This window comes from Pinus tabuliformis, chromosome 4_2, assembly GCF_031772625.1.
Source record: "Pinus tabuliformis cultivar Carrire ecotype Pingquan chromosome 4_2, CPIR1, whole genome shotgun sequence".
NCBI lineage: Eukaryota > Viridiplantae > Streptophyta > Pinopsida > Pinales > Pinaceae > Pinus > Pinus tabuliformis.
Window position 1 is genome coordinate 554,812,745 of NC_142304.1, and position 11,510 is coordinate 554,824,254.

The 11,510-nt window shown below is 38.0% G+C and overlaps 1 protein-coding gene across 4 annotated transcripts in view; it reads left to right on the forward strand.

The window, feature by feature from the left end:
* Positions 1 to 10,078, forward strand: part of LOC149170467 (protein PHR1-LIKE 3-like) — a 267,470-nt gene extending 257,392 nt beyond the window's left edge. For all 4 annotated transcript variants that reach the window (XM_089423905.1, XM_089423906.1, XM_089423908.1 and 1 more), the window contains 3 exons: positions 8,596 to 8,668; positions 8,763 to 8,832; positions 8,962 to 10,078. In XM_089423905.1, the coding sequence (XP_089280031.1) occupies positions 8,596 to 8,668; positions 8,763 to 8,832; positions 8,962 to 9,657 (839 nt within the window). In that variant the 3' untranslated portion in view covers positions 9,658 to 10,078. The remainder of the gene's footprint in view (positions 1 to 8,595; positions 8,669 to 8,762; positions 8,833 to 8,961) is intronic.
* The last annotated feature ends 1,432 nt before the right edge of the window (positions 10,079 to 11,510 follow it).

Sequence of the window (11,510 nt, forward strand, 5' to 3'; positions counted from 1 at the left end):
TTTTGTGCTAAGTCGAAAGGTTTTCATCATTGGCTCTTTCCTAGCAGATCATTCGTCATTGACTCTGGTTCATCATCTAAGGTTTTGATCCATAAGCGACAAAGCTTTCATGGTTGGTAGCCTAATTGGCGACCATCTCACATGTAACAGTGTTGAGCATCATTGGGATTTGATTCGATTAGCTTCATTGATTTTCGACTTCAGAACATTTTTCACACAAATGGGTTGTGCTTGTACCTTAGAGCCCATTAGCCTTACTAGTGGGTTTCTTCATGTGTGGTAGGTGTCTTCATCATTAGCATTTAACGTGATGGATTTCTCTCCATTGTTGACTTTAGCTCATTTTCCAATGGGAGGAGTGTATTGGTTGCAGAAATCGTGGGTTGCAGTTGCAGACAACTATACATGTTTGATTTTCCTTGCTCTAATTGAATAATCGAGGTGCCAAGTAGTTGACTCCATAGGTAAGTGGATAGGCGCTTTTTGACATGCTAGTTTCAATCGATCGATTGTAGAGTTTGAGTATAGAGATTTAGTGTTCCCTCGACAATTTGCAAGGATATGTCGTTTCCCTGAGTTGCTATTGATAATCCCTAGTAGTACTTGTGCAATTCTAGGGTTAAGATCCAAATCACAGTTATCTCATTTAAGATGCATTTGGATATTGACATGTATTAGGGCTCTCTCCAAAGTCAATTTCATCAAATACCAAAAAATTTCTATTTTTAGTAGTTTTTTTAGTACTCAAAGATCAGGGGCTTGCATGTTAGAGATAATTATATATTCTTGATCCTTGTAAAAAGGGGAGTCCAATGAAACTAATTTTAACTGCATGCGAGACGATTAGTCTAGCTTGCTTTTTTACTCTTTCATTTTTTCTTTTTAGAAGATAGACTAATGCTCCATCTCTTCGAGATTAGTCTTTCTTGGTTTTTACTTTTTGTTTTTTGCTATTCTGGAGGAAGATTGTGTTTTGGGCACATCTATTATTAGTAGTTTCTGTGAATGGCGGGTATAAGTTGAATGTCTTGGTTCTAAGCATGCAGTGGTGGAGTGGTTCAAGGATTCCATTGAGTGAAGAGTGATGAGTCAAAGCTCTGTGTTGTGCAAGTAGATTTTCTCCTAGGGTGACATGTGACAGTTTGGTGGAGGGTGTCCATTTTTAATGAGAATACTAAAGTTTGACTTATGTGAAAACCCTAATTTGAGTGGCTATATTTAGGCTTATTCTTGCCAAGTTTGGCTTTCCAAACCTTGATTCCATATGCTAAATTTGATCACTGCACAACCTAGTTTGACCTAATTTAAGCCTTGAGTGTTTTGTACCCTAACTTTCCCTTTTCATTTTTTATTGGCAAACATGCTAAGTTACCATGGTTGTCAAGAAAAGATTAAAGCTTAGCTTTATCCAATTATTTAGCATGGTAATAAAGTCCCACTCCAAAAAGGTTAAAAGAATAATTAAGCAGGTGACTTTTACCAATTCTGTTTGCATGGAAAAGTTTAAATAAGTAAAAACTGGAAAAGGGATTAGAACAATAGAGAAAGGCTTGCTAAAACAACAAGAAACTAAGTTGGCAGTCATCCAAAGGATGATGGAATTTGGCATGACTTTTTCACTTTCATTCAAGGGCAAATTGATTCCCTTAGAGTGAACTTCTATATTTGCAGACTTGAAAGACAAAGAGGGGGTCAGACTGTATTCTTTCAGAGTAGATTGTAGTAGTTGACAACTTTTAACACTTCCATCCTACAAGACCTTAGAGCACTAGTTCCACTGCAAGCAAGGAGATCCATGGCAGATTGTCACCTATGACTGAGTATGATGCAATCTTCTTGTCACCTAATCATTGGGATTGGGTGAATATGTGTAAATAGTGTAAATACAAACTAAGGAGAGCTAGAATATGAAGAGACAATGGGAGATGAAGCCTAAGAGTCTCTCCCTCCATGTATATATATATGATCAACCTTAATGCAAAATCACAATTTAGTTTGAGGAGTTACCTCCTGGCCTGACATGGTATCAGAGCTCAGGTCCCAGCCACTATTTTTGGCTCCCTTCCTACCCTTGTAACTCCCTTCTGCCCATGTTCTGCATTTCTGCATCCTGACACATCTGCCTTCTGCCAGAACAAATTACTCATCTTTTCATCGAAGAACCGAACCTCACTAGTTATTAGCGGTGTGCTCCCTGCACTCTCGACCTCTGGACTATGAGACAGGTGCATAGAAAAGACCGAGCGACAAATTGACTCTAAACGCTGGTGATTCTCTGTGCATGAATGGTATTTTCGCTGAACTTTTGAGGGTTGAAACATTTATTGTTTTTCAAGAATGTAGTCTATGACTGTGACTGTGTATTACATTAAGTTCGATGTTTGTATTACCGTTGACTACACTCAACTCTACTCCATGGTTCTGTTGAATATTGACACGTTGGTGGTATTTCATTTGTGATTTAAAACGAAATCACCCTCCTTTGAAACCACCTTTCGCAGCTACGTAATACCACACTCCGCATACCTCTGTCTCATATTACACGCACTGGTTATACCTCTCCAACGTTGGTATACCACACACCAGTTACCTATAATGCTGGCTTGTATCGCCCCCATCATTGCTCCCATACTCCACATTGCGTTTTTTTAATATAACTGTGGTATAACCTCGACATACCACAGTCCTCTGCCACCAGTTTGTTTGTAACAATAACATATCCTCCTCGCTCGGTAATACCACTCTAACACCTAGTTTTTATTACCATTGCATATCATTGTGTTGTCGTTGAATAATGCGGATCCAAATCGTGGGGCGCGAACCCGCCTCCCAATACTGGCTCTGTCACATAACGTTGAATATTATGTTGATCATAACCGTCACCATATAAGCCCTCCCCCATATATACCTCTGTGATATATATCAGAATTGTAGATTTTACCAACAAAAGTGCAATTTTTTTATATATTGGCAGCAGAGTACATTTTTAAAATGTATTCATTGATATCTATTGTTGGAGTAGTTTTCTTTGGAAAAGAGAACTATCCTGAATGGTCACAAAAAATAAAACACACTCTCATTTTCAATGAGTTGTGGAAAGGAGTTTGTGTAGGAGAAGGAGATAATGAACCTGCAAAGCCCACCTCAAATAAGGAGATTTCCATTTGGGAAAACAAGAACAACAAGGCTTATGCCTTGATTGCAACATTTGTAAATGAAGAGGTGAGTTGCCATATTTCACCATTTTCAAATGCTTTTGAGGCTTTACAGAAGGTGAATGAACTCTATACTCACACTCTGAACTTGAAGTTGTCCAATTGATGATTAAATTGTTCAGTCTTGAATTGAAAAATGATGACCCTCTTGCTTTAGCATCAGAAGTAAGATCTATTATGCATGATATCAAAACCACTGGTGTTCAAATAAACATTCCTCTCATAGCTTATGTCAAGGCACTATATCCCACTTATTCAAATTATCTTGAGTCATTGCAAACAAGTGGAAACCTTAAGGAGATTACCTTTGACTCCCTTGAGAAAAAGTTTCCTGAGCAAGAAAAGGCCTTTGGGAAGATGACAACTCAGTCTTCTGAAGAGGCTGTGTCTTGCACATAAAGAGAAGAACCATGCACAAGATTCTTCTATAGGAAGAGGTGGCTGAAGAGGTAGAGGAAGAAGGAATTTTAGAGGCAGGGGGCATACAGTTCCAAGGAGAAAACTCTGATCTTCATTGCATACGTTGCAATAGAGATGGACATGATGCATCTACATGTAAGTTGCCTTGGGACAGAATTGAGCAGGAAAGAAATGAAGCCAAAGGTAAAACCAATGACAAAGGGAAAGGTAAAGCACCCGAATCCACTCACTATGTTGTGGCACATTGTAATATTGGAGTAATTGAAGACTTGTTTAATGCTTCACTTGCTTCTTGGAAAAATGATTGGTTGCTTGATTCAGGAGCAACTTGCCACATGACCTTTAGAAGAGATTTTTTTGAAGAATTTACTGACAATGTTGATGGAGCAGTATACTTTGCAGACAAGTCAAAACTCAAGCCATTAGGGCTTGGCACAATCAAGCTCAAACTGCCTGGTCTTCCAGACTTTCTTCTGCATGGTGTTTTATATCCCCTGGAGATGAGGAGAAACTTGCTGTCTTTGGTCCACATCCGCCAACAAGACATTCCATTCATGTGTTTGATGGCAAGGTTAATGTCAGAAAAGCATCAGATCACGCACTTGTCATGACAGGGATAGAAGAAAAAAGACTTCTGAAGCTGAAAAGTACCTTTGGTCATGCAAAACACTTCTCTTACAGTTCTCATTATGATGAAGGTACATTTCCAGCAAGTCTTTTATGGTATGCTAGATTTGGACACTTGAATTATGACAACCTCCTTATGTTGAAGAAAAGTGGTGTTACTGGCTTGCCTACAATTTCTAGGAAACTTAAGCAATGTGATGCTTGTATCTTAGGAAAGCACAACAACAATCTTTTCATGATTCACATTCCAGAGCACATAGAAAACTTGAACTTATTCATTCAGACTTATGTGGCCCAATGCTTGTTCCTTCTGCAAATGGAAATAAATATATGATGACATTTATTGATGACTACACCAGAATGTGTTGGGTTTATTTATTGAAGAAGAAATTTGATGCTTTTCAAACATTGAAGAACTTTCATGCATGGATTGAAAATGATGCACAATCTCATATTGGCTCTGTTTGCACTGATAATGGAAAATAATACACTTCAAATGAATTTGAAAACTATCTTCGCTAGCATGGGATCAAACATCAAACAACTATGCCTTATAATCCCCAACATAATGGAGTAGCTAAAAGAATGAACAGGACAATCTTAAATATGGTACATTCCATGATGTTTTTCAAGAATGTAAAATTGATGTTTTGCGCTGATGCGGTTCTATGTGCTGTGTATGTAAAGAATAGGTGTCTATCTAATGTTATTAGAAACAAGACTCATTATGAAATGTGGTATGGCCACATTCCTTCTGTAAAGCATCTTAGGGTCTTTGGTTCCACTTGTTGTGCCTTGATACCAATGGAACAAAGAAACAAACTTGGTGCAAGGAGTCGTAAGTGTATCTTCTTGGGGTATTCAAATACTTCCAAAGCATACTGTCTCTATGATGAAGTTAATAAGAAGTTTGTAGTGTCTAGAGATGCGATCTTTCTTGAATCTTCCAACGCTGACAATTTTGTTGAGCAGCAACTTGATCGCTTGGATAGATTCAGACATGCCAAGTCTTTTCAAGAATTTGATAATGAGATTTCACATCTTGAAGGGGGGATTCCTCTACTGGATCAATCTGTGGAATCTTCTTCTGAAGTACTCTCTCCCCCACATGAAGCTCCAGCCACTGATGATACTTTGAGTGATGTGATTGATAGAATTGGGAGACTCAATCTTGATTCAGCCCCAACTCGGTCAACTGAGCCACCTAGGCCATCTCAGAAAGGTCCTCCAAAATGGTTGACAAAGACACTTGAAAGTGTTCATTGTGATGAGGTTAGAAAGACAGGAACAAGAAATTCAACTAGTCAAAATGGAGGTGATGTAGACAATTTTGATTCACCCATTGATATGGATGTTTCTTATGATTGTGAACTGAATTTGTCTGCAGATTTTGAACCAAGTTCCTTCAAATAAGCCTCTTCTCATGATGAATGGAAAGAAGTAATGCAGAAAGAGTATGATGCCTTGATAAAGAATGGCACTTGGAAGCTGGTTGATCCTCCATTGGGAACCAAACCAATAGGCTGCAAGTGGGTCTACAAGAACAAGTATATAGTTGATGGCTCACTTGACAAGCACATAGCCAGACTTGTGGCAAAAGGTTTTGCATAGAAGAAAGGGGTTGACTATGTGGAGACTTTTGCCCCCACAGGAAAATGGGCTACCATCCAGACACTCTTTGCTTTGGCAGCTTAGAACGGTTGGAAACTCCATCAAATGGGATGTAAAACCACTTTCTTGAATGAAGATCTGAAAGAGAATGTTTTTATGTCCCAACCAGAAGGATTTATTGTGAAGGGTCAAGAACGTAAAGTATGCAAGCTTGTAAAATCCTTGTATGGCCTCAAGCAAGCACTGCGAGCCTAGTAGAAGTTAACGGAGCATCTTCTGAAACTCAAGTTCAAACACTATGATCTTGATGATGCAACTTTGTTTGTCAAGAAAGTTGGCAAAACAATTGTGTATCTTGTGGTGTATGTAGATGATCTTTTGATGACTGGGAACAATGAGAGCTATATTGCATCCATAATGAAGGAATTGAGGAAAGTTTTTGATATGACAGACTTGGGGTATGTTCACTACTATCTTGGTATTGAAGTAACTCAACATCCGAAGTTTATATTCCTCTCTCAGAAGAAGTACATTTGAGATCTGTTGAACAAATTTGGCATAGCTGAGTGCAATCCTTTGACTACTCCAATGGAACAAAACTTAAAGCTCACATCCACTGAAGGAAAAGAATTTAAGGATGCAACAAAGTATAGACAACTTGTAAGAAGTCTCAACTATCTGACTACTATCAGACCAGACATTTCATTTGTTGTTGGAATCCTTTTCGGGTTTATGCAAAAGCCTTGTGAGGGACATTGGTCTGTTGCGAAAAGAGTTCTAAAGTACTTGAAAGGAACTCAAGACTTTGGAGTTAAATATACACAGGTGGGCGACTTCAGCTTGATTGGATACTTTGATTCGGACTTCGATGGAGATAAAGAAACTGGGGTATTTACTTCAGGTTATGCTATGAGTCTTGGATCATGCGCTGTCTCCTGGAGGTCACACAAACAATTAGTTCCAACAGATTTCACAACAGAGGCAGAATGTGGCAGCAACTGAAGCAACAAAGGAAATTGTGTGGCTCAGGAAAATTCTGGAAGATTTGCAAGTGAAACAAGTGCATTCAACTCCACTCATGATTGATGACACTTTTGCAATAAAGTTGGCCACGAACCCAAAGTTCCATGATCGAATGAAGCACATCAATACAAAATACCATCTGATTCAACATCATGTTGAGGCCAAAACAATCCATTTACGCCATTGTTCCACAAATGAGCAGATTGCAGACATCTTCACCAAAGCGCTTGGAAGAGAAAAGTTCGAAAGATTTAGAACAATGCTTGGACTCACAAACATCCCTTCAGGTTAAGGGGGGGAATGCTGATACCTAATCATTGTGTAAATAGTGTAAATAGAAAATAAGGAGCGCTGGAATATGAAGAGACACTGGGAGAGGAAGCCCAAGAGTCTCTCCCTCCATGTATATATCTATGATCGGACTTAATGCAAAATCACAATTCAGTTTGAGTTACCTCATGGCCTGACAAATCTCATGGGTAATATGTGATTGGGAAAATTAAGATCTGTTCTAGCTCTTTGAACCTATCGGTTGTTATTAGTTAAGTTGTTTTGAAGTGTTATGGTAGTGTATAGTGCATTTATTTTGAATCTTCTTCACCTAAGGTGCACATTCATTTCACTCATGTCCATTAAATTCGTTGTTAACTGTCATTAAGATCTGATCTCAACCACTTTTATTTAATTCATCCTCTCTTTTGATTGCTTATTGGCAGCTCAAGAGTTAGTTTTTTGTGTGCTAATCACATTGGAGTTTATGCATATCAGTTCTTTGATAACAGCATACAGCCCCTAGGTACACGCCCCCCCCGAACTTGGAAAAGCATCAAGCCCGAATGGAGAGGCATCTAGCAGTGATGGGGCTAGATGGCCTATAATATTAGGCAGTTCTGCTGGTCCAAATTTGTGTGTAAACAGGGCTTAATACTAGTTTTTATTGACTATAATTAGCATGCAATAGATTTTTGTTAGTAGGTTGTAAAGTCTTTTATACAGGGAGATTATGGTGGTGTGCATTAAATTGCCATGGTGTGCATTAAATTTCCAAGTGTTCGATGATTTTAGCTGGTTGTAGCAATAATAGAGTAGGTTTCTTTGACAGCTTGGAGAATAATAGTTGTCTCTGTGTTGCTATTATGCCATTGAAAGTTGCATAATGCTGTAAATAGTCACCCTAGACTTGTTAAATGACTTTCACAAGGTGGTGTTGGGATTCAGGAAGGCTTCTTGAAGGATAGGCCTGTGGGCAGACTCTTCTTGGTATTCTGTATATACAAATTTTAGTTGGGTCAGCTTTGATTGCTTTTTTCTTTTCAACTGCATAGAGGAAACTTGTAGGCAGAACCTGGTCTTGAGCATCGACCTCCATTTTCAGTTTGGATGGTTTCTTAAAGGATTTTGTAATTTGGGTGAATTGATTTGAACGAATACATTCTGTTCAATGCCTAGTTACTTTTTGTTTGTTGAGAGCGCTTCCTGCGAAATATTATATGCTTTGTGTGATGTATATGCAAATGTCAAATTGGGGCCTACATGATTTGCGAACTTGGCAAGCTCTGACGATAACTATCATAATAGTTTTTCAGTATGTGAGAATTGATCTTTGTTTGTCAACTGCAGTTAGCACCAAGTCCCAAGTGAGTGTTCTGTTCATTGTATTGCTATGTCACTAATTATTTGTTATATCTACAATTGGCAGCGTCTTGCCTAACAGACGGTCAGGGAGCAAGTACTTGTTCATCTTCAAAAATGATAAACCAAGATGTGAATGAGTAAGTACTATAAGCTACATGCCTATGGTAAAGATAGGCTTGCATTAAAGCTGCACGATGAATATGCAGTGATAAGTGTTTAACTTTTTTGCAGGAGCTTCCAGATAACAGAGGCACTGCGAGTACAGATGGAAGTACAGAGGAGACTCCACGAGCAGCTAGAGGTATGATGAATATAATATTTTTTCATATGTGGAGGCAAGATAGTAGTTGGCTACTGCATCTTTGTTATGAAATCTGTCTAGACGCTTTCAGTATTTTATGATAAAGATTTTCTTCTATTGGTCAAACAGGTTCAAAGACACCTGCAACTTAGAATAGAAGCCCAAGGAAAGTACCTGCAATCTATATTAGAAAAGGCATGTCAGGCTCTTGCAGACCAAACTATAGCCTCTGCAGGTTTAGAAGCTGCAAGGCAAGAACTCTCTGAACTGGCAATGAAAGTCTCAAATGGATGCTTGAGCTCTCCTTTTGAAACTGTGAATTTGCCATCTTTACCAGAAATCCCACAAATTCATGTCGATGAAAGTGCTTTACACCAGCAAACTCAGTTAACAGACTGCTCTGTAGATAGTTGCCTGACATCCAATGAAAGTACTCCAAAGATTCCACACGAGGATATGCAAGCTGTGAGAAATAAAAGATCAAGACCATTATACTGTGACAATGATGCCTTAGTTTGGGAGAATGATGTCCGTAATGATTTAAGGTTACAGGAACTCAGTGCTGCCTGCTTATCACAGGTGGGAAATGTGACTGAAGAAGAGCCGATGCCATCTGTTTCTCCTATTGAAAGCCACTCTGAAAGGAATTCTATGAAGGATGAATTTGATACAAGAATGACAAAAGCAAAGGATGGTATGGGCAACCCAACAGACAGAGAGCTCCAAAATTCACCTAAACTTGAAAGGCCTGCTGCAAGAAGAGCCACAAACCTTGTTCACGATAGAATCTCTTCACAAGTGAAGGGTGGTCCCTTTTTTCTCTAAAGAAAGTGAAGATGAAAAGAAGTAAGCTGTAAACAATCTTGATTCCCAAGGCCATAGGCAGCTGTTCCAGTGTTGACCGGAGGGTGAGAATCAACTCCAATGATAAAATGCATTCTTAAAACATGGGTTTAGATTTGAATGGATTATAGACGTTTAAGCAATCAAACTTGTATGAAGCATATTGTTTTTAGTTTGCGAGACATACGGTCTTAGTCTACCTCTTATTTATATGTTTCTTTCACCTCAAATTTGCCTAAGTAGATATAAGCGATTTCATAAATTTAGTAGGGCAGTGATGTTTGGGAAGATTGTACCTCCAGAAACAACTAATTTGCTAATAGAGACCTAATGTTTCAGAAGTACAATTTATACTGTAAATATAACTGTTTTAAGACTAGTTTTCCTTCAAGATTTTCTTTGATATTAAGAATTCAAGAACTAAGCTTGAAATATTTGTAGTAGTGCAGGATTTTCTTGTTATTTTACATTTTCAAAAGAAAAACTTGAAAAATTGCATTGCAAGGCTTCACAATAAGGAATGGTTTAGTGAGCTGCTAGCTTTTCCCTTGTGATTCTAATATCTAATCCTGAATTATTATGGAATTAAGTTGTTTATCTATTGATTCGTCTGGTCATTGTGAAAATAATTTTTTGGATTGATTGTGGATTTCACAAGTGAGTTTAACATTTTTCGAGTTTTGGGGAGCCTTATTTTCTCATATGGGCCCAACATTTTTAATGGGTAAAGGAAGCTGCTTTTAAATTGAAAACATACAAAATATGTTTTTGGCTATGTGCAAATTTGGGGTTTTTGTGATCTTCCAGAACTTGTCTTCTGTTGATATCAGGATGTCTTTAACAAGTATAGTTTTTATGAAGTGATACATAGATGACGAGTTTAGGCAAATAGAACACCTGAAAAGTATATTTGATGATGTTGGACTCATTTTGTCATTTATTTCAGTTCATTTTCCTTTTCTGTAATCACAGTTGCTTTGGAAAGTTGTTTAAATAGCTTGGTCACGTGGCAAGACAAGGGTCTTCCCACCCTACTAGCTGTTGATTTTAAACTAGGGAATAGCTTAGAACAATTTACTTGTTTTCACAGTATCAAATCACCATTAGCATTATCTAATTACTTCTTTAAACAGTTATAAGAAAATCATTTATAAGCATAAAAGAGCAGTAAAAAAATTACAGTAGAAACATTAAGAAACCATGAGACAAGACAGAAATTAGGCTCACAGCCATGGAAAAACCCACAGGGGAAAACCCAGAAAAAGTCCTTTCTTATGAGGGAGAGAGTTTCCAGATTCATCAATACATCATAAATAACAATAGCAGAATAATAGCCAAACCAGTGACCAAAATTATGATCAAGTGGCATGTCAAAATCCAACTCACTGAAATTTTGGCCTACTGAAATTTTGGCCCTCCTGTAATTTCGCTGGATCAAGTTGATGTGTCCAAATGAGGAGAAATGATCTCCTTTATGTAGCCTTCAAGTGGAAGTCGAATGGGTGCCTCTTAGGGGTTAGGGGTCCAACTGACCTAATAAATTTGGAGGCAAAATAGAAAACTCAAATCACTGATCATGGCTACTATATTTTTCCACTCTTTTTAGTTTTTTAGCTAGGGAAGTACTTTTCATTCTCTGTCAGGATCAATTTCCCTGACCAAGTATAGGTAACAATATTTTATGATAGTCCAAGATTCAATTCGCTATGACAACGTACTGTCCCCAGGTAATTCCGCATACAAACAATTCACCGAATATGTTCAATGATATTGCCAGATGGAAAAATATCGTCAAACCACCAGTGTTTAGATAATCCATAGTAGATTTTTATTAA